The sequence below is a fragment of the Papilio xuthus genome, unplaced genomic scaffold, assembly GCF_000836235.2.
Source record: "Papilio xuthus unplaced genomic scaffold, Pxut_1.1 DF827679.1, whole genome shotgun sequence".
NCBI lineage: Eukaryota > Metazoa > Arthropoda > Insecta > Lepidoptera > Papilionidae > Papilio > Papilio xuthus.
The window spans coordinates 5,076,752-5,099,531 of record NW_013530970.1 but is presented as its reverse complement, the minus strand read 5'-3'; the positions used below and the strand labels follow the sequence as shown (position 1 = coordinate 5,099,531).

General features: G+C 33.8%; 2 protein-coding genes across 7 annotated transcripts; one reads left to right on the top strand and one right to left on the bottom strand.

Moving 5' to 3' along the window:
* Positions 1-7,150: 7,150 nt before the first annotated feature.
* On the bottom strand, positions 7,151-12,495 carry LOC106117623 (fructose-bisphosphate aldolase-like). Of its 2 annotated transcripts, none has more exons than XM_013312002.1 (9): positions 12,477-12,495; positions 11,782-11,894; positions 11,382-11,473; positions 10,119-10,293; positions 9,630-9,833; positions 9,238-9,353; positions 8,803-8,902; positions 7,865-8,064; positions 7,151-7,336 (listed from the first exon to the last, which is right to left on the bottom strand). In XM_013312002.1, the coding sequence occupies exons 2-9, from the start codon at positions 11,891-11,893 to the stop codon at positions 7,241-7,243; spliced, it is 1,095 nt and encodes a 364-aa protein (XP_013167456.1). In that variant the 5' UTR covers position 11,894; positions 12,477-12,495; the 3' UTR covers positions 7,151-7,240. The 2 variants fall into 2 exon arrangements, with proteins under 2 accessions (XP_013167456.1, XP_013167455.1); XM_013312001.1 differs by lacking the exon at positions 12,477-12,495 and adding an exon at positions 12,278-12,373 and having other exon boundaries at positions 7,152-7,336.
* Positions 12,496-13,218: 723 nt separating this feature from the next.
* On the top strand, positions 13,219-22,384 carry LOC106117850 (fructose-bisphosphate aldolase). 5 transcript variants are annotated; one of them, XM_013312329.1, is made up of 9 exons: positions 13,219-13,326; positions 15,978-16,094; positions 16,446-16,537; positions 16,872-17,046; positions 17,571-17,774; positions 18,131-18,246; positions 18,806-18,905; positions 19,272-19,471; positions 20,167-20,979. In XM_013312329.1, the coding sequence occupies exons 2-9, from the start codon at positions 15,983-15,985 to the stop codon at positions 20,260-20,262; spliced, it is 1,095 nt and encodes a 364-aa protein (XP_013167783.1). In that variant the 5' UTR covers positions 13,219-13,326; positions 15,978-15,982; the 3' UTR covers positions 20,263-20,979.
* Positions 22,385-22,780: the final 396 nt, after the last annotated feature.

Sequence of the window (22,780 nt, the reverse complement as noted above, 5' to 3'; positions counted from 1 at the left end):
TTTTCGATTAAAAGTATATGTCTTTGTTACTTTGGTTTTATATAAAGGATTTTCCGGTTTCTCTGCTACTAAGAATATAGTACTAAGTTACCATTGCCGTGATACTTGTAATGATTCATATATCCGTCCCTGTTATAACCTTTGTTATAACAAGGACAACTGTATGTGTCAATACAAACGTCACTGCAGTGAAGTTTAACGGTTATAATAAACATTTTAAGGTTAACGCGGACTCATCATCCTCGCGATTACCGTATTCACTTAACAACGTCGAACGAAAATTGGCTCAGATGTAGAACATAGTTTGCGACGACGGATGGATGCCGAGTTGAGTGTTAATGAGTCCGCGTTAACCCTTAAACATCGCTTTTTATTTACACTTTTTATTACATTTGTTTATTAGTTATCCTTCATTTCGTCCAGATATTTATTTATAAACAGAAAACAATCTTACAATCATTTTAGGATATTACCGATTTATCTTATTTCAAAATGATCTTAATTGATAACACTATTACTTTCAGTTGGGCAATAAAAAAGTTTCCATTCAATCTCCACGTGAACTTTGACTGTGGGAATTGGTTTTTCCAAAACGTCACCAAACAATGTGCATTACGAAAACATTACTAACGCTTCATTCATAGGATCAAGTGTCCTTATTTCATAACAACATTTTAACAAAATTAATCATCCTGTAAACATCCTAAGTTAAACGTAAAAAGATCATGTATACAAACATATCATTCCCATGATTCCGATTACACTTATCTGATAAAAAAGTTTTATTGCACTCAAAGAATTGCCACTACTGAAATATTTTTATTATTATTTAACATTGCAAACTCGACCGTAGAAGTACCAGGACCACATAGAACATAATGAAGTAGAAACAATTCCTGCTTTAGACTGTTGAGGCTTAATTTAGTCCTCTTCCTTTATCTATCCTTTCTTATAAGGACAGAATGGGAAGGGAAAGTTTATTTGACTCAGGAAGGGACACGTAGGAAGGGTAAATATTCTCTTTCTGTGCGTCTCCTCTGTAAATTAAATTTAGGCAACGCATCTGAAATTAAGAATGTCTATGGGCAAAAGTCACTTCGCCGTTGCAAAAAGTTCAGGTGGCCACTTACATGTTTACCATCTTATAATATATTAAAAATATCCTCTATAAAAACGATTATAGGGGTAATTTTACATACAAATATTCTTAATAGTGAAAACCTAAGGTGAAAAAGAGCATAATATCCCTACTAAATGCATATTACATATGTCGTAATCAACGCAACACTAGCGCCACTGCGGCAGTTGAGTTTACTACATAATACGTCACATAAATAACTACGTATATCAGAGATGCGTGAAACGGAACGCCTATTATATTTGTACTATACATAACATAACCTATTGAATGCTAAAAAACTATCAAAAGCTCTGACCTGCACTCTGATGGAGTGCTTGCTTCATTAGTGTAATTAATATCAGGTCGTACTGAAAACGCCCTCTACCGTGTTCTCTTGTTAACATAAAATAAACTATCACTTATTTACGTCATCTGAATAATACATTTATTAAAGTAAACTATAATTAATAAAGCTCAAAAGTTATCATTCATCATATTCTACTTATATTATAAATGCTTAATTTGAATGTATCTTCAAAACGACTGAATGGATCTGGATGAAATTTGGCATACATATGAAACGTAGTCTGAAAGAATACATAGGTATTTATGCTTTTTTTAATTCCGCGCAGACTGAGCTGCGGGCGACCATTAGTGTTAAAACAATTAATACTAGGAAAACAGTTTTTTCTATGAGATTAAGTGATGAGTTTCGTCTGATGAGTGTGCGTCCCGGAGGTCTAATTTAGTCCTCTATCCCTTGCCATCCCTTTTCTAATAAGGGAAGGAAGGGAAGTGGAAGTTGACTTTCCGGATGAGAGGATGCATGGAAAGGGTAAAAATTATCTCTCTATGCATCCTCTCCTCCGTCGATTAAAGGTAGGCAACGCATATGCAATTTGCGTATGTGTATGGGCAACGGTCACTTCGCTATTTCAACGATTTCGGGTGGCCGCTCGCTCGTGCACCTTATGATATAAAAAAAACAAGTGATCTTTTCATTCGTGCGGAACAAAGGTCTGTGCCAACTTTGATAAAAATCAACAGACGCGTAAAAGACTAGAACGAGAAAGAGAGAACGAAGAGTAGAGTAGTAGAAATCAATGGATTAAGCAAATTGTAACATGTTACAGCAGTGTAAACACACGGTAACTAAAGTCTTATAATTAACGTTTATGTCATAAGCGAGATAAGAACAAGAGTGTAGCAAAATGCGGTCTAATTTCCGTCTCAGACTACGCCATAACTCATCGGAAATTAAGATAGCGTAGCGCCCGTAGCACCAAGGTCGACGTTTTAATTAAAACGGCTTAAATATTTATTACAATGTTTACCGTAATAAAACACGACTTAAACTTTGGTTAAGTAATTAAATTCTTAACATTCTATATTTAAAAATGGACAAACACGCAAACGGCAAGCAATTTGACTTACATTAATTAATAAAGCTTATAGGTATAATCCAAGTTAACAGCCAACCTTCAAGACTGAAGAGTCACTGGAAGAAGAATATGCCCGATTATTACACTCTGCGCTAACTAAAAAAAAACAACTATCAACTAAACTATAGTTAATACTCTGAAGAAAAAATAGGTAAAAAATTACTAGTCAAAATCGGATGAACTGTTAAGGGTATTGGACGCCTAAAATGTTGCATTAAATAGGATTAAAATAAAATAATGAAATTTTTTATAATAATATTTTTAATATTTTTTTTAAATAACATAACATTAAATATTCGATTTAGACAAGAAATTCATGATATCCGAAATTTGATCGTCTTTTGTTTTATCTTTTTTATTCCTCTATTTTTATCTTTTTAAACATTCATTGGCCAGCAATATAATCCAATTCTTTTATAACCGTAAGGACACATTCCGGAAACGATACCACTTCTCGGCTTTAAACTGGGCAATCCCTCGTTTTTTTCTACGTTTTGTGGTTTTACACTATTTTTATTTTCATCTTCAAATAAATTGTCAGGTAATTCATTTACAAAGTTACCGATAAAAGTTGCAATATCTTTGCCACGTTTTTCGTTCGACTTCTCTTCATTAGTCCCGTCTTTTGTTTCTCTTCTTCCAGCCTCTTTGAAATTCGTTTTGGGTTTGATAATAATTTCTAAATCTACATCGCCTGATATATTATCAATTTTGATGATATTACATTTAAAACCAACAATTAAAATTAGAAATATAACTAAATAACTCGTAGTTGAAACCATTTTAATTATGATATATTTAACAGAGCAAAGGTGTAGACGACTTAGCAGTAGATGATGTTATGGTCAATGGGATGTGGAGTTAGGATTTTATACTAAGAATTTGCGGTCAAAGTTTTATTATTACTTACCTCTTACGCAATTTGATAATGACGTAATAGACATCTGAATCACAGGATAATTCATCTCATTCTTGCCCTTTATACAACAAAATAGGGAAGTTAGAAATATACGCAAGCAAGCGCAATTCTTTTGGAGTTGAACAGTATTTTGTTTCGTCGTAGGTAATTTATTATCTCGCAACATCAGTTCTTGTATTTCTCTCTCGGCTTAGTTAATCATTCCCTTGTTTGGAAAACTGTTTTTCTTGGTGGTTCTGAGTTAGAATCCCGCCATATACTGTCGATAATATTTATCCGACGTCCTTAAGATGAAAGGAAACATTGTGATGTAATCAGCACATATCTGAGAAGAAATTCAAAGGTATATCTGAAGTCTGTGTTAGCCAGCGTGTTTGATTATGGCCTAGTGACCCTTAACTTAGGATAGGCTGATGCCTTCAGTGTCGATGTTTGTCCTTAGATGAACTTTACTTTTGATAGCAGCAGCAATTGTTTTTATTAAAATCGATTTTGTGCCTAATACTAAGATATTATAGTTCGACAACCTCTCTAGATTTAAAATAATATCAATAGTGTTTTCCTTTTCATTCATTGTTCCGTTCATTGTGTTCCTTAATTCTCAGTTTGACGTATTCTATTAAAACTTATAAATATTTGTTTCTGTTGTCCAGGCTTGTTTTGTACGCTCAATGGAGGTTAAGTACGTATTTTGTAATACCAGACCATAATTTTTCAATGAAATGACGCAAACAGTTCATCTCAAACTGTCCTTATTTTGGAAAATAGTGCATAAGGAAATAATTGTGGAATACAAAGCTTAGATCCATTCTGGTTTTAATAGCTAATTTAGATTGTACGAGAAACATGATTATGATTATGTCCGACCTTTTTTTCAGAGGGGAATGCTTTATGCATACTCTTCCGGATGGGAAGCATACCCACTAAACCCCTCTGTTCCTCCTACGCATCATGGCGAGGCCACGGGCAAGCGTGCTTTCGTCCGCGACCTCGCCTAAAAGCTATTCCGATACCGGGAATCGAACCCGAGCCTCCTGGGTGAGAGATTATGTCCGACCTTAAAAAAAAATAAACAGAATTTCTTCAACCTTGATTGTAGTCAGAGATGAGAATCTATCGGAGAATCTCTTCGTTGTATGGCGTTGTTTTTTTTTTATCTTCCGGAGTTTTAATTAAACGAATGTTTAGATGGATGGATGTTTATTTGAAGGTATCTCCAGAACGGCTGCATGGATCTTTCAGAAATTTGGAATAGATGTAGAACATAGTCTGGAAGAACACATAGGCAACTTATTATGTTTTTTTTTACGTCCGCGCGGACGGCGTTGCGGGCGACAGCTCGTACTTTATATTAAAAAGCTTCGCTTTAACTCTTTTTTGTCAAACTATAATAATAACAATAAGGCTAGTACTTTTCCTATTGTTTATGGCAACATAACCATTATGATGGCTAAATTTTACTTATAGAAAATATTTTTGTATCATAAAAGTAAGGAAAAAATCTTTCAGGTAGATTTGTTCATCCCTTACTTGATCGCGCTTGTTCTGGATTATCTTATGGTGCAAGTCATAAGTTGAAACTGAATTAATACAAAATTAAATGCGAATGTTTAGACGGATGTTTGATTGAAGGTATCTCCGGAACGGCTTAACGGATCTCGATGAAATTTAGCACAGATGTAGAACATAGTCTGGAAGAACACGTTATTTTCAATTCCGCGCGGACAGAGTCGCGGGCGACAGCTAGTATTGATATATTTCAGTCAAAATGAAAAGAAGACAGTGGATGTCTTTTTATTTATTTGATCTTGGTCTTCCATAAACAGTACAATTATATTTAAACACGACGTATGATTACTTTTTCTATTCCTGCTTTATTTTCGGTTACTTATAATACTGTGTAGTAAAAAGAACAAATAGAAATATATAAATTAAAAGAACACTAACAATATGTTCCTATCTACTCTTGAAGATTATTTTAACCTATACAAATATGGAGGTGGATTCCTATGGTAACGCTTTCGTCTTGTGCCTTGTACCACACAGGGTTAATACCTCTTTTGAGCTTTAGATGCGAAGCACGCGTGGGCTCTAGCTTTGTGAAATGGCCTAGTAAGGCACACGTGATCCGAGTACTGCAATCTTGACTTACACATTACGTGTAAAACCTTTTTAATAGAAGTTCGTAGCTACTTCAGATACAATGATTGAACTGACATCATCATCATCATCATCAACCTGCCCTTATCCCTATTGGGGGTCGGCACAGTATGTACTACTCCTCCATACATCTCTATCAGCCGTCATATCCGAGTCTATCCCCTTCCTACGCATATCCTCTTTCACACAGTCATTCCATACTTTTTATGGTCTTCCTCTACCCTTGTATTCGATCTCATTACTTTTTTGCTTATATCATCATCATCCCTCCGCATGTGTAACCACGCTAATGATTGAACTGTCGACTCTGTAGTATCTACTCTGTGTGTATATTTATGTTCATCATATTTTTAGACCTGGTTAATACCTTCAGTTTAATACCATAAAGATTTGTAGAATAAAAAAATAAAAAGTACATATACCAAATCTAGTTTTTAACTCATTAAGAGATGGGAAGGGAATGTACATTTGACAGATGAGAGGATATAAGTAGAAATTATCCTTTTTCTGTGTGTCCGTTCCTCTGTGAATTATAGGTAGGATGTCTGTGAGTAAAGGTCACTTATCTTTTTTGGCAAATTAAGTTGACCATTTACACCTTTGTTTCTTTTGTTATAAAAAAATATGACTAAGATTCCATCTTATCTTATCTTACTAATATTATAAGTTCGAATGTTTACATGGATGGATGTTTGTTTAAAGATATCTCCAGAAAGGCAGAACGGATATCCATAAATTTTAGTCTGGAAGAACACATAGGCTACTAAGTATGTTTTTTTTTCAATCACCCGTGGACGTCATCGCGAGCGACAGCTAGTATTGAATAAAGAAAATTTATGACGACAACGAAACTAGTATGTAGGAATTAAGTTCATGCACTTTTGGTCTGAATCATTCGATTTATAAGTTTGCCGACTGATTTCTTTGTGAGTTTTAAACATACTGTCATCTCTTTCGCTCTCTTTGAAAGTCATTGAATGTAAAATTATTTTCCATTGAACTAATATAAAAATCCCTGAGTCCCGCGAATTATTCGTAACAACCGAATGACACACTATGATATAGATTTTAGTCATTTAGGGAATGCAATGATATGGCCATTACTGGAATATACTTATTCATGCAACTTGAAAAATGGCAGTATTTATGTCCATTAAAATTACTAATAAACACAATCTGATTAAAAACACATATTAATTTTCATTTGAATAGATAGAATAGTTGTCCGAGACACCGACCGCGCAGAAATTAAAAAAAAAATAGGTAAGTAGCCTATTATGTGTTCTTCCAGATGTTCTATATCTGTGCCAAATTTCATCATGATCCATTCAGCCGTTCTGGAGATACCTTCACACAAACATCCATCCATCAAAACAATCGTATATACATATATAAAAGAAAGTCGTATTAGTTACACTATTTTTATAAATAGTGTAACTAACTCAAGAACGGCTTTACCGATATGGTTGAAAATTGGTGAGGAAGTAGCTTACAGCATGGAGATGGACATAGGATACTATTTATTCTTTTTTTTTATTTTTTTTTTCGAATTTATTTGAAACACATTTTTGCGATCTCTTTGTGTAACACAAGCTTTATCTAATATTTATGGTTCTTGCTGTAATTAGAGCTGTCACCAGCAACGGTTGTGATGTCGCCCGGTTGATATTTGCCGACAGACGCCAATCCATTAGCCTGGACAAATAATTAAGATATTAAAACAAGCACAATTTATTGACGAAGGGACAATTCAAGTTATTTTCCTACTTATGACAATGTTCAATGAGGTGAAAATCGCAACGCATCTTCAAACCTTTAACCTATACGTCTCCACTGAGGGACTCGGAACCTACTCTAAGTTAGGGGTGACTAGGCCAACGCTGGCTCATTCGGATTGACTTCACACATATCTTTTAATTTATTTGCAGATATGTGCAGCACCACGATGTCTTTCTTCACCGTAAGAATGTCGGATAAATGTGCATATTTAAAACGAAAAACACATTGTTGCACGGCGGGATTCGAACCCAGGATCTGCAGACGTTAAGTCAAGTGCTTAACCCCTGAGCCACCGACCATATACACCACATAAAAAAAGGTTTTACTGGGCACTGCCTTAGGGCACATTAGAGATTAGTCTCCAAAGGGAAAGGCACAATCAAGAAATTGACTAAACTGAATTTAGCAGCATTTCTACTACATCTTGTATAACTTTAAGCTTACCCTAGCTCTCTTAAGCAGTTCCATTTGAGCTTGCTTGATATTCTCGTCTTTCCCTCCCCAAGTCTTCCATACAGAAGCCTGCAGCGCTCGTCCATAGCTAAACGTAAGCGCCCAGGGTTTTTTCAGCTGGACGTTATTGATGGCATTCAAGTTGACAGTTGCTTCATCTTCAGATTGACCACCGGAGAGGAATACGATGCCTACAATCAGTGCCAAGAGAAATGGTTATGGGTTTAAGAATCGTATGTTTTTTTTATAACAGAAGGGGGCAAATTGTCTTTAGTAATAAAAGGAGTATAGTCAAACCTGGGTAAGCGAGAGTCCGAAGACGGTGATTCTCACTTATTCAGGTTTGACGTAATGAAAATATCAGTCAGTATATTACTCATCATCATCAGCTCACTATATACGTTCCCACTGAGGGGCCCAGATCCTACCATAAGTTAGGGGTGGGGTAGGTTGCCTTTACACATATATTTGATATTCTTCGCAGATATGTACAAGTGCAATTTTATATTTTAATGGGTTAGTATAAATGTATAACGCCGTGCAATTTACTAAAAGCATCGTTTTTTATTCATAATGCACTCCAATGCTGTTTGATTAATATTTAAAAGTGTACACAGCGTGCTGTAGCAATAAATTAAACCATATATTTTAAAAAAATAAATATAAATCTGTGTAAGTCAAGTAGTTTCATTATTACTACTCCCGTTTGCCTCATCCTGTATTTTTAACCGACATAAAAAAGGAAGAGGTTTTTATTTAGTTTGTATTTTTTAATACTGGCACTATAGAAATTTAATAATGATTCAAGAATTCCTCTCATATTAAATCTACTAAGTAACCGTAAAGGCTGCTATACACGGATAACTCAGGGAAGAAATCGGTAGCATTTTCGACAGTGTAAATATTGTCCGTATCGGCTTAATTCTAACCTGGAACTGCGGCCGGTACTCCTCGAAGCAAAGCTGTGACTGTGGCTGTTCCTATTTCTTCTGGAGTGTTCCTCTTCGGACATCCTTGTCCAGGAGTTACCTGTGATGATTTAAATTAAATTATTCACTAATATATTATATTATTTTGCCGATCGAATTCACATTGAACGGATTCAAGGGAAAAAAATCGTAGAGTCGATTTAGTGAATGACTATACAAATTTGTATAAATTTTAATCTTATTTCTTACTAATATTATAAAAGCGAATGTTTAGATGTTTGTTTGAAGGTATCTCCGGATCGGCTTAACGGATTTTGATGAAATTTGGCATAGATGTAGAACATACTCTGGAAGAATATAGGCTACCAATAAAGTTTTTTTTTAGTCTTGTGCAGACGGAGTCGCAGGCGACAGCTAGTTTACATATCTAATTACCATATTCGGTTTAATCAATGTTCCCTCCAAGAACACATGATGATCATTCAATGATTTATACAACGCTGCCAGTGCCACTTCTGTTACCTTCTGTGTTCTCACAATATCATGGTTTCCTATAAAAACAAAAATAATGAAAGAGACAGACGAAGATCGAGATTTTAAAATACCTTTAGAAATTTATTTACTAAGAAGAATATGCGCCTATTAAAAAAATTGCAGCACTTGTATATCATGTTGCAACATTTGCTAATAAGGAATATTTATAATGTGTAACATGGATCTTTTATTATTTTCATCACTATTTGCTGCTCAACGCGAAGGACAGCAACGGATCTGTGTTGTGCATTTGTAAATTTATGACAAAAACATGAAAATTATTATTAACTTACCGTCTAAAAGAACATCAGGTTCGACAATAGGTACTAATCCTTGACTTTGGCAGATGGAGGCGTACCGAGCAAGAACTTGTGCGGTGTCTTGTATTGCTTGCACTGAAGGTGTATGTTCCCCAATCTTTAGTGGACAACGCCATTTAGCGAAGCGACATCCTAGTTTCTTGTATACAGCACAACGCTGAGCGAGATCATCGAGACCTAGAGAAGTCGTTCGTTTAAAATAATTATCATAAATAATATCAAATATCCTTTTCAATTTAGCCTAGTACATATGAAAACGCCTGTACATTTACAATAGCAAATAATCATAAACGTAAATTATTGATATTTAAGGTTTTTATTTGATATGTTGATTTTTTTAGGTTATTTTATTAAAACGATAATGAATGAAATTACAGATATCTTTTTGTTACGTTCACAACAATGATTTACAGCCGCAATAAGCGATAGAAGTCGCAGGATACTTGTATTTCTTGTACATACCTTGAGTTGTCACTTCATCTTCAGACAGATAAAGCGGCACTACATCTTTATCCACTTTAATTCCAGGTATGATGTTCTTTTGTTTTAATAAATCAATAAAGGGTGTTCCATCGTCGGTTTTTTGATACACTGTTTCATCAAATAATATTACCGCTGATATATTCTCTGATAAAACCTGAAAAACGCAAATAAACTTACAAATTTTGCAAATATTATAATGGGAAAGTAAAATGGATGGATGTTATAGATATATCAAGAACGGCGGAACGAATCGCGATGATATTTGCCATACATATTGAACTGTCTGGAAGAACACATAGGCTACTAATTAAGAGTCGCGGGCGACAGCTATTTTATTCTATATTTTTTCAAAAAGTCAATTTCAAACGTCACGCTTATATGTTTGAGACTTATGTAAACAGTGAAAACCCACAGTAATACGTTATATCCCTAATCAAAATTTTTCCTGTCCCATATTTTACGTGTTATCCTATATCACATTTCCCGACGCATCGTCTAATATTAAGGAAAGTTATTTTTTATTTTCTGACCTCAATATACTGCGTATTCTTGCTTAACGAGGGTTCAAATTAATTCCTAGAGGGGAAATAAACAATGGAGCTTATGAGATCCTAGTCTTTATTGTGGTATAAAAATTATTTATTATGAAAATAATGTTTACTACTACTTTTTTTAAAGGAGGAGGTAAAACGGAGGTGATTATCAACGCCTAAAGACATCTTCATCATGAAAGGAACTGCAAATACATTGACGATTTTATAAATCTTATTAATATTATAAATACGAATGTTTAGATGGATTGATGTTTGAAGGTATCTCCAGAACGGCTGAACGGTTCTTGATAAAATTTGTCATAGATGTATAACATAGTCTGGAAGAACCCATAGGTTACTAATCATGTTTGTTTTTAATTCCGGAGTCAGTCGGACAGCTAGTCTTTTATGTTGTCGTGAGTTTTTACAACAAAAACAGATGTATTAAAGCATATTGTTATCTCTTTTTATCTTCAAAGATAATGAGAGGGATCGTAATATGTTTTTAATAAGTGTTTCGGAAGTGGAAACTCGTGTTTATAACTAGGTAATATTAGGAAGAAAATCCGAAAATGTCGCAGTGTATTGAACCAACACTAGCTTTAGTAAAATCTCGACGTTTGTGTCCCCTCACTATTCAATCTGATACTGGACTTTGTAACGAAAGTACGTCGTTCCAAAGATTCTAGATTAGTAATGTTTTACTTACATCGTCAGTAGTAAAAAGAAGCTGCCGATACCTTCTCCGGTTATTTTCTGTGTTTTCTAATCCAACTGATGCCAAGAGTTTACCGATTCCCTCTAAAAATAAAACTTAGTTGAAATAGTTACAAGATTATGTATTAAAAGAAAAGTCTTGTAGAAAATTCCGATTCAATATAAAACTCTTAGAGGCATTGAATCTATCTTACTAATATTATAAATGCAAATGTTTAGATGGATGGATAAACGAATGGACGGATGGTTTCTTAGAAGGTATCTCCAGAACGGCTCAATAGATCTCTATGAAATTTGGCATAGATATAGAACACAGCCTGGAAGAACACGTAGGCTACTAATTAAGTTTTTTACTAATTCAGACCGCTAGTGTATTAATAAAAAAAACTTACCATTAGACTCGTCAACAGCGAGGATACCTTTACCGGGAACAACTATCGCTTCTGCCGTCTTCTTCAGTTCCTCTTGAAGACTTGGATCCGGGTATGAGAAATAAGTTGTCATTCTGTTAACATTCAGTAAGTAAAATCAGAAACTCTTACTCGTATGTTTAGTGGAAAATGTTAAGCTTTAAGCATCAGTCTTATCTATGTAAATTACAGAAGTTACAGTGGGTTTCTGATGCTAAAATCCTCGTTAAAAACATCAAATGAAAGATGATATGTTTTATACAGAGATTTAGATCTCCGAAACCAACGGTTAGAGGAAGGATTTCGTGTAGATTCATTGGAATAATATCTTTGACAGTAATAAACTAATCATTAGCATTAGCAGCTTATCCTATGTTTTTTAGTTACTTTAGTTACGTTTTAAAAGGCCCTTTATTGGTCGTTTTATCCATAAATATCTATATAGAGCATCTCTATCCACTATTTAAAGCAAACTTACTTTACTTTTTAGTTTATTTTGCACAAAACAATTGTTTTAATTCGACACAACCGCACCGCAATCCACTAGACGCGTAACTGATTATATAAAACGATTATAAAATACAAAAAAGATAACAAATATTCACTTAGATAAATATTTTTACAATGTACAGGATGTTGTTAATTAAAGTTATTGCCCCCAAATTATACATATTTACCACCAAATTAAGAACACACGAAACAGCTTAATGAGATTTTATGTATCGAAGATTAGCCTCAGATTCAAAGAACGAATAGAACAATTATTGTTTGCCTAACCTAGGAAATATACGAAATGTTTCAGAGCTTTAAATAAACAATCCAGTCTGCAGAATATTGATGGACCAATAATTTAAAAATAAAGTGGTAGCAATTGTCTACGTTTGGTTTTGTTAAGACAATTGAAAGCATAATATTGTGTTCAATTTAAAATTGTTGATAGCATAGAAATATTACACTCCACTACTTTAATGTAGTCTGTTACTCGTTTATAAAAGTGCAATTATTAAACTTTCTTAACAAGTTAATAATACGTCCGTGGGTAAAGATAAAAATAATAAAACACTTATCGGATTTAACCTCTGGCTTTGCTACCATCATGTCACCGATTGTGGTATTCATAATAAGTCATTGTAATAATTTGTTAATTACAAGTTAGTTTTTCATTGAATTCTGTGTGTTCTGTGTTTAATTAAAAAAATATGCATTATGGATAAACTATGCCACTTTTGTACTTGTCGATGTAGTAAAATTGAAAAAAAAAATTGGTTGAAGTGCCATCTAGGGAATATTAAAAGAAACAAACTTTTCAGTGAATCCAAAGCAAAACTAATAATTACTAATGTTTGCTATAGATGGCGCTGATTTCAGTTGCGTGATGTCGGTAAAACAGCACAACATAACTTATCTTTAGTCCTTCAAATGACCTTTGTTCGTGTCCTAAGCTTGGTTCAAGAATTTGACAGTTTGTGTCGAAGAGTAGTTCGGGAGTGTCTGTTATAATACCTGCTGAAAATCTTTAATTATAAAGTAAGTTACAACACTTTTTTAACTCATAAACAGCGCTATTTGCATTTATTCGATGTTGAGAAAGAATTTACGTTGTTTAGGTTAGCTTTCATGACATTTTATGTAATATGTTTGCGTTCATATTTATACGTTAAGGTCATATTCATTTACTATTTTATTCATCAAATTGTTTAAGCTTTATTGTTTTATTTAGTTTTATTTATGCATCGCGAAATTTTGTATAAAAATTACATCACAATTACTAGTATAATTATCGACCAGGATATTTGTTACCTAGAACTCTCATTAAATAAAATTCGCTTACAAACCGTACTTATTGATTTGTTTTACAAAATCAGCTTTTGATATAATATGGTATGAAATAAATCTTTTAGAAATACGTCGCACTTATTATAAATATAAATATGTTACGTGTACAAAGCATTTTACCATGATTTCTTGGTACTGCTCCAAAAATTGTAAAGTAATTTCAATGCGAAATACATTAACATCTTTATTTTCAATGAAATGATCGCTACGACTTACTTTCATTGACCTTTGAAGGTCACCTTAACCTCAATATAAAGTCAAGATCTTAATTTCAAAATAGATAGTACGAAAATAAATATAGATTACGTGAAATAAATACCTAGGTGCTTCTCTTTTACCTAGAATTAGTTAACTGCGTCATGAAGTAACCTACATGACAAGATGTGTGTGCCATGACTTGGTTCAATATTCAAACATATTAACGTTCATAGGTGTACCAATTCAATATGCCTTTTACTTTTTAAGACTACGGGGGTTCCAAGTGAAGATTAGTTACTTCTTAATTTTTTTGATCTTTACTTAAAAATTAATGTCTTCATTATTTTTTTTGTATTAAAAAACACATACAGACTCATTGTATATATAATTTTTTGCCTCATCAGTCTTATTAGAATTTGAAGAACTCTCGAGATATGAAAAAAACCCTATTTTGGGTCTGAATTGGTTGGAATTAACGAGTCTCCATAACAATAGTCGTTAGTTTCTGAGACCAAAATCTCTTTATTAAACATATCGTCATTCGATTTAAATGCAGATAGGGTCTCAGAAACCCACGGTAAGTTTCAAGTTAGGAAATTAAAGCACTGATAGGCATATCTAGCTATAGCTCGTGGTTTTGTTAGGTTGCGCATTCATTTTTAGCAGCTTCAAAAAGTTAAAAATGTTAAAATGATTCAAATTATGTAGACCCGAAAGGTAACGAACAAACAATAAGATTCGTATTTATAGTGTAAAAAATATAATGAAATTTTGATAGTCACTGTCAACATGACTTTTCGCACGTCGCCGTGTCCATAGATTATGTGTTTATGTTTTCCAAATTTAAACTTTTTTTTTCGAAACAAATCGAGTTTGACACGCATGTCAATTTTATGGTAAGATTTTGTATTTAAGTTTTATAATGTCGAGTTTTTGTAAATAATTAAATTTTTAAGTGTTTTTACATAAAATATAAAAAATGCCACCTAAAAAAAAGGGTAAAAAGGGCCCGCCCGAGTCGGGATGGAAGGCAGGATTTGGAACCAAAGGTAGTACTTAATTTATTATAACACTAGCACTCGCCCGCGATTCCGTCCGCGCAGAATTAAAAAAAACTTAATTAGTAGCCTATAAGATCTTCCATACTATTTTCTACATCTATGCTAAATTTCAGCTAGATTTATGCAGCCCTTCTGGAGATACCTTCTAACAAACATCCAGAATTTAATCCCCATTGTATAGCCACAATTTTTACTAGTGACCACGAAAGCTTCCAAACAGACTAATGTTTTTCCATGCCTACAATTACTATTTCTTTTCTTATTCTTCTTCGCATACTTCATTACTGAAGGTCGTGCTCGTCTTGATATGCATTTACGGCTGTGTCGACCAGCTGCCTCCACGTCCTGTCTTCGGCTTGTCAGTGCAGTCGTATTGAGTCCACATATCACGACGAGTAGACGAATATCTTTTACTATCAAAATAATCAGCCAAACTGATGCAATATTTAGTAATATGACGTTTTAATTCCTTTTGCTGACGCGTATTCCAAAACCGGTATCATTTTATCAATAATTTTGATACACACCTCCGTAAGGACACACCCACGATGATGTAAAAATTTGTCAAATTAACATAACATGTTATTTAATTTTATTTAAATGATAACGTATCTATAAATATAATGGCTTTACAAAACACTCGTTCAAAAACATAATGTTGTCTCTGTCAGTCTCTTTAAAAATAATGAGACGACAAGATTTAATAAAAATATAGTAATGGAAACACGGCCAATGAGTCTCCGAAGATAAGGATGACCTTATTTCATAATTTTTTTCTTTTTTAAGTAAACTGTTTTCTATATTGCCAGTATTGAGTTTGCAGTTGATCCGATCACTAGGTTTAAATTTCTTTATCTGTGAGTGTTAACTTATAAATAGCCTAACGTTTTTTATTCTAGACATACATAAACTATAATCTAAAAGTTCTTGTAGTTTGAAAGATTTTTCTAAAATCTTTTTAGAACTTTTTAGTTCAAAGTATACTAGACAAGTTGGCACGTCACACAGTGGAGTAACTAATTCCTGGCGTGCCAAATCAAATTCCGTGGACTATAGATGCTTATTCCTTCATTGTTGTTACAGGCACCATGTCTACCTACTTCCAATACCCAACTCCCGAGGTGCAGGAGGAGCTGAAGAAGATCGCGCAGGCGATCGTCGCTCCCGGCAAGGGTATCCTGGCTGCTGATGAATCGACTGGTAAGATGGATTTAATAAATCCACTTCGAATTGCCTTATTAGTCTGTGTGAGGCATAGAAAATTAATTGCCTTTCATGATCCCAGCGCCATTAAAAAAATCGTATAGTATTTCCAAATATCTTAGCGGCTTGGTACTTTAATTGCACCCCTGTGCAGAACACAGTTTTGAGGATGCTAGGGGGGGGCGTTGTGCAGCACGATGATGACTTTGAGTTGCTAAGATATATGAAAAGACTTACAAATATAAAGCGTTTACTACAAACGCCAACTGCTTTGTAAGGGGAAAGATAAAAAAATCAATTTTTTTTTGGCTTCTAAATCAAACATATGCTTATTTTTTTTTTTATCAGGTACGATGGGCAAGCGTCTCCAAGACATTGGAGTTGAAAACACCGAGGAGAATCGCCGCAAGTACCGTCAAATGCTCTTCAGCACCGACCCGGTGAGTTACCTTAGTCGATTTACGTTTCAACACGCGAACTTTAGAGTAATCAATCATTTTTTTTTCACATTACTTACATCAGCTGATATTATGGTCTAGTAGTACTAGGCTAGTTTATTTTATATTTGCAACTAGCTGTAGCCATCGATTCCGTCCACGAGGAATTAAAAAAAAAACTTAATAAGTAACCTATGTGTTCTTCCAGACTATGTTCTACATGTATGCCGAATTTCAGCGAGATCCATACAGCCGTTCTTAAGATACCTTCAAAATAACATCCATCCATACATCCATCTAGTAGTAAATAGTAAAATAAAAATATTCCGTCTCCAAGGCGGTGTCTGAGAACATCTCTGGCGTGATCCTGTTCCACGAGACGTTGTACCAGAAGGCTGATGATGGTACCCCGCTGGTATCTCTGCTGGAGAAGCGCGGAATCATCCCCGGCATCAAGGTCGATAAGGGTGTGGTCCCACTGTTCGGATCCGAAGACGAGTGCACCACACAAGGTAACTAGCAACTATTGTAACTGACGATATTATTTTATAATATTAGTAAGATATCAGGGAACGACGGGCGTAAAGCTATAATTATATAATCAGTGTATTATTACAACATAGGTATTGATAAATCCGAGGTCACATTGTCTTGTTTACAGCTCGACTTTGACACCCTTATCTAGTTGTTGATACGTCTCCCCTAAAACAATTGGATGAAGTTAAATTGACTTAAACGAGATATCAAATGGAATTTTCTTTTAACCGTCAACATGTAAACAGTCCTTGAGATGTTACTATGATTATTTTAGACTAGCTGTCGCCCGCGGTTCCGTCCGCGCGGTATTAAAAATAACTAATTTAGTTGCCTATGTATTCTTCCAGACAATGTTCTACATCTATGCCAAATTGCAGCTAGACCCTTATCCATCCATCCATTTAAACATTCCTATTTATAATATTAGTAAGATCTATAGTAAAATGGATGACTAAACATCGTTGATCCCTATTTGTTAATTAATTTCTTCGTTTCACAGGTCTTGATGATCTGGCACAGCGTTGTGCTCAATATAAGAAGGACGGTTGTCACTTCGCCAAGTGGCGTTGCGTGCTGAAGATTGCCCGCAACACTCCTTCCTACCAGGCCATCATGGAGAATGCTAATGTGCTCGCTCGTTATGCCTCCATCTGCCAGAGCCAGCGCATCGTACCCATTGTGGAGCCTGAGGTGTTGCCTGATGGTGAGTTATGCTACCAGGAACTCAGATGCAAAGCGTATAAAACATATCGTCATCCCTCTCATTATATACAAAACAGAGACAGCAATATGTTTTATACAGGGATAGTAGGCCAAAGTTATGTGGTCCTGGTAGGTCTAAGGGAAACTAACGTAGATTTCTTGTCATGTTTTGTGTATAATTCAATCTCTAAGTACTTTTTCTAATAAAACGAGCCTAAGATGACACTTAATTTTAGTCACATTTTAACGAAAGAGAAGAAAAATAAAAAATCAGTGGAGTGAAAGAGAGCGAAGTATAAAGAGAATATCGTTTACACCGTGATTTCTGCTTGTTATTTTAATTTTATCTTAATTTAGGTGAACACGACTTGGACCGCGCTCAGAAGGTGACTGAGATTGTGCTCGCGGCCGTGTACAAGGCGCTCAGCGACCACCACGTCTACCTTGAGGGTACACTGCTCAAACCTAACATGGTGAGTTATGAACGCCTAGTACATTTCATAAGTAAATATAGAAAAAACTAAAATTAGCCATTAACTAAATACTAAATTAAAGTTAAAATTATATGTTTGTGAGTGCGGTGAATATAAAGGATTTTATCAGCCTTCAGTCAATTACATTTAATACTATAAGCTGATAAGAGATTTGTCGAATGTGTCAGTCTTGGGTAATTCGATAATGTAACATATTACACACATACTAGCTGTCGCCCGCGACTCCGTCCGCGTGGAATGAAATGAAACTTAATTAATTCCCGGCAATTATTCGAATTTATCTCACCTTTTAAACCTTCCCTAGACCTGCACGAACATTTCAAGATCAACATAAGATGAATCCGTTCAGCCGTTCTCGAGTTTTAGCGAGACTAACGAACAGCAATTGAATTTTATATATATATAGATTGAAAATCAGACTTAAAACTCTAATAAGATACATAACGTCAAATAATTCGAAGTATTAAATACCTTTATTACCATATTAAGTCATGAAACCCTGGTAGTATAAGCTTGTAAGTTGCTTGTGTTGTGTCAGGTGACTGCGGGCCAGTCCTGCAAGAAGACCTACACTCCCATGGACATTGGACGCGCCACAGTCACAGCACTGCTGCGTACCGTGCCTGCTGCTGTTCCCGGTAAATATACTATTACTAATATTTACTATATCAAGAACGGTAATAAATACATCTAAAACCGACTTGTTCGGTTTGATGTATTAATGTAGAAGTGAAAGAGTTGTCAGGACTGCGCCGAATTGAGGTCCATAGTCTTGAGTTATGTTGTTGGAATCTAGAAATCCAGGTTTGACGTTCTTACGGTGATGGAAAACATCGTGATGCAACCTGCATATATCTGCAAAGAAATTCAAAGATATGTGTGAAGTCAACCCGCAGTGAACAGTTCCAAGCATGACATTCGTCATATCTTCGTATGACGTCACATTTTAAAGATAATTCGGAACTGCAATAGAAATGACGTCATAGCTTGATAACCATTTTCAGGCATCACATTCCTGTCTGGTGGTCAATCGGAAGAGGAGGCGTCTGTTAACCTGAATGCCATCAACTCTGTGGACATGAAGAAGCCGTGGGCGCTGACCTTCAGCTACGGGCGTGCTCTGCAGGCGTCGGTGCTTCGTGCGTGGGGTGGAAAGCCCGAGAACGTGCCTGTTGGTCAACAGGAGCTGCTCAAGAGAGCCAAGGTAACATACTGTACAGGGTAGGTTAGGTAGGGGATGGACGTCATTACAATACGAAGAGGGTAAAATAAATTAATTACTTACAAGAGTAATAAAAACGATTCTTAATAAATTGATAATGGAAGTTTTCAAAGAGTGAACTATCTTATAACGCCATCTATTATGATTTTCAGGTATTGTATTATTTATTTTGCATGTTTCTTTTGTTTTGCATAGTTCTTAGTGTTTGTGCTTTTGTGTATTGTAGATGTAGATAGCTTTATATGTTTTACTAATTTATCATTGTTTTAAGATGTGATATTTTAAATAATGTCATTTCAACATTTATGAAATGTTAGCAAATTTAGGAATAGCGCCATCTGTCGGTAAAAATATCAAGAATTTTCAAACGGCCAGGAATTAAAAAAAAACATAATTATCCTATGTGATCTTCCAGACTATGTTCTTGATCTGTGTCAAATTTCATCGAAATCCGTTGAGCCGTTCTAAAGATACCTTCTAACAAACATTCGCATTTATAAAATTAAGAAGTAATAATATTTTAAATAACGCCATCTATCGGTAAAAATACAGTATTTTAAAATTTAAAATATCACATCTTAAACGCATACATTTTTAAGTTTAACTTAATAATAAATCTATTTAAAACCAAAGAATTTATTCTGGATGCCAATACAATGGTTTTGGAACGTAAACAGGCGAACGGGCTGGCGGCCAGCGGGAAATACGTCGCCGGATCGATCCCATCTCTTGCAGCTTCCAAATCTAATTTCGTCAAATCGCACGCGTATTAAAACAAAATGGCTGCCGAATTTTAAGCATTTTTAATCTACTAGTTCTTCCAACTATTTAAAAAACTTTGTTATTTTTGAATGCACAGTCTTATCTAATTTTGCATTTTATTCTATTGCATGATATTGCTTAAAAGATTTTTTCTTCTACATATGTTAAGTTTAAAATATATAATACGTATAGTGCAAACAAAAAAATTTAATCAAGATATTTATAACATGGATAAAATAAAATTATGATTATGAATCAATATTTAAATTTAAAAAAAAATCTTTAAGAAATATATAAAATTATTTACAAGGTAAGTCCGCAATCGAATTTACAATTTCCTGTAATTAGTTTATTATTCTGACAGTTTTCAAATATATAATTTATTACAGTTTATTTTATATACAATTGGAATATTTTATATCTGTCATTAGAACTTGCATTTGTATTTAACCAAATATACTCATTGTCTGAACAAAATTAACGGAAAACATTTCCAATGATACACTTATACGAAAACATGTTTTCTCTTTTATTTGGCTGAAGAATGAGAGAACGAAATATGTTTATGTATAAGTTTTTTGGTAATGAAAACTCATTGTAATCGAGTAAAATACAATTTCACCCTCCTTTTAAGACTGAATGATTTAAAGTCAATGAGTGTATCCTATTTTGTATTTGTCACTAATATTGAGCACTACTAACCTTTGTTTCTTTTTTATTAAAAAAAATATTGAAATATTGCATTTTCATTTGTGTATCTGTGTTAACCTTGCTTTAGTAATTGTAGATTAACAGTAGTTTTTATGGCACATATTTTGATACATTGAATAAAGATTTCCCTTGTGTATATTTAAAAAATAACTGTCCTAAAGATATTATGAAATGTTAAAACGCCTGTTTAAATTTTATAGCATGTTTCTTAGATTTGCACTTTAAATAATTTATTTTAATAGGCGCATTAAACTATTTTTATATAAAAGAAGTCATTAAATAGAAGACAATCTTAACCATAACTCTTGTGTTAGCAGTTTTCTTGTTATTCAAAATATGTGCTGTGTTGTAGAAGTAGTAGTAGTATCATAGTTTTCCTATTCCCTGACTGCTGAGGTATTTACTATGCGACGTCTGCTAAAATTAAGGTGAGTCAATAAAGTAATCTGACTTAAATATGATATAAAACCCGAAAGCTAAGTTCTCAAATTTCTTAACTAGACAAAATCAAAAGGAATTTCAAATTGTAGAAGCCGTTTAAAACGTTGAAACGCCTGCAGAAAATTTATAGCACGTTTCTTAAATGCACATTTTAAACTAATTATATTAAAAGGCACATTTAAATCATAATATTTTGTATGAAATAGACGAAAAATTAAAACTAGGTTGGAAATACACATTGATAATAATTGTAAGAAAAATACTCATATAATGAATAAAAGATATATATCTACCTATTGTTTTTCAACAATGCGTTTTCTTTAATTCCAGGCTAACGGACAGGCATCGCAGGGCAAATATGTGGCTGGATCAGTTACAGGTGTGGGGGCCGAAGCCGGTCTTTTTGTTGCCAACCACGCATACTAAACAGCACAGACATTATAAAGCCGATTTTTACACTGGCAGAAAATAGACACAAAAAATAAACTGGCCAAAGACAATTTGGTTTTAAGAATTCTAAATTTAAAAAAAAATTAAACGAACTCTTTGGTTTTAAATTGTAGTTGGCCAGTCAGAAATACATGTTTTGTTTTATAAATACGTAATGATAGAGGTCATTTGAGCTTTATACACAAATTATTTTAACAATATTCAAACAAAAGACACAACTCGATTAAAAATTTTGCGACGTAATAAGTTGCTTTGGAAAAGTAGAAAAGAAAATATAAAAAATCTATTGGAATCTTAGAAAAATTTTTGCAGTAGTTGCTTCGTGTATTCGTATAGAAAATTGATGTAAGTGTTGCTAGTTCGAAAAAGTATTTATGAGATGTAGTTTTTTTTTCCTATCTAATGTACAGTAAATACATGATTATTTTTACATAATATACAGAATTTACAAACATCTAGACTTTATTTTGGAATTTAGAGGTTATATTATTTAATTAATTGTTTTATTTTTTAAGTAATCGTATTTTGATATTTTAAGAATAAATAAAATATTCTCAGCTTAGTTTGTTTTATTGTAAACCCTTCGACATTAAAAAATACTACATAGAATTTAAAGTAATTTTTGTTTCATTATTTTGTTTATTTTTTTTAGTTTCATTCTTAGTCGCCATTATTATTTTTAATTTTTGTGTTCCGATTTGATGAATGCTGGAGCTAATCAAATATTACAAATTAAAATATTAACCGTGTGTTTCTGAGACTAAAATATCTGTATGAAACATATCTCTGTTCTGTTCTGTTTCTTGTTTATGGCTCTCCCTCATCGGATTGGGCCAATGTCAAGTGTTTAACATATCTCTGTCATTATCATTGACAAAGATAACATGTTTTAAACGGGAATTTCGATCTCAGAAACACACGGTTAAT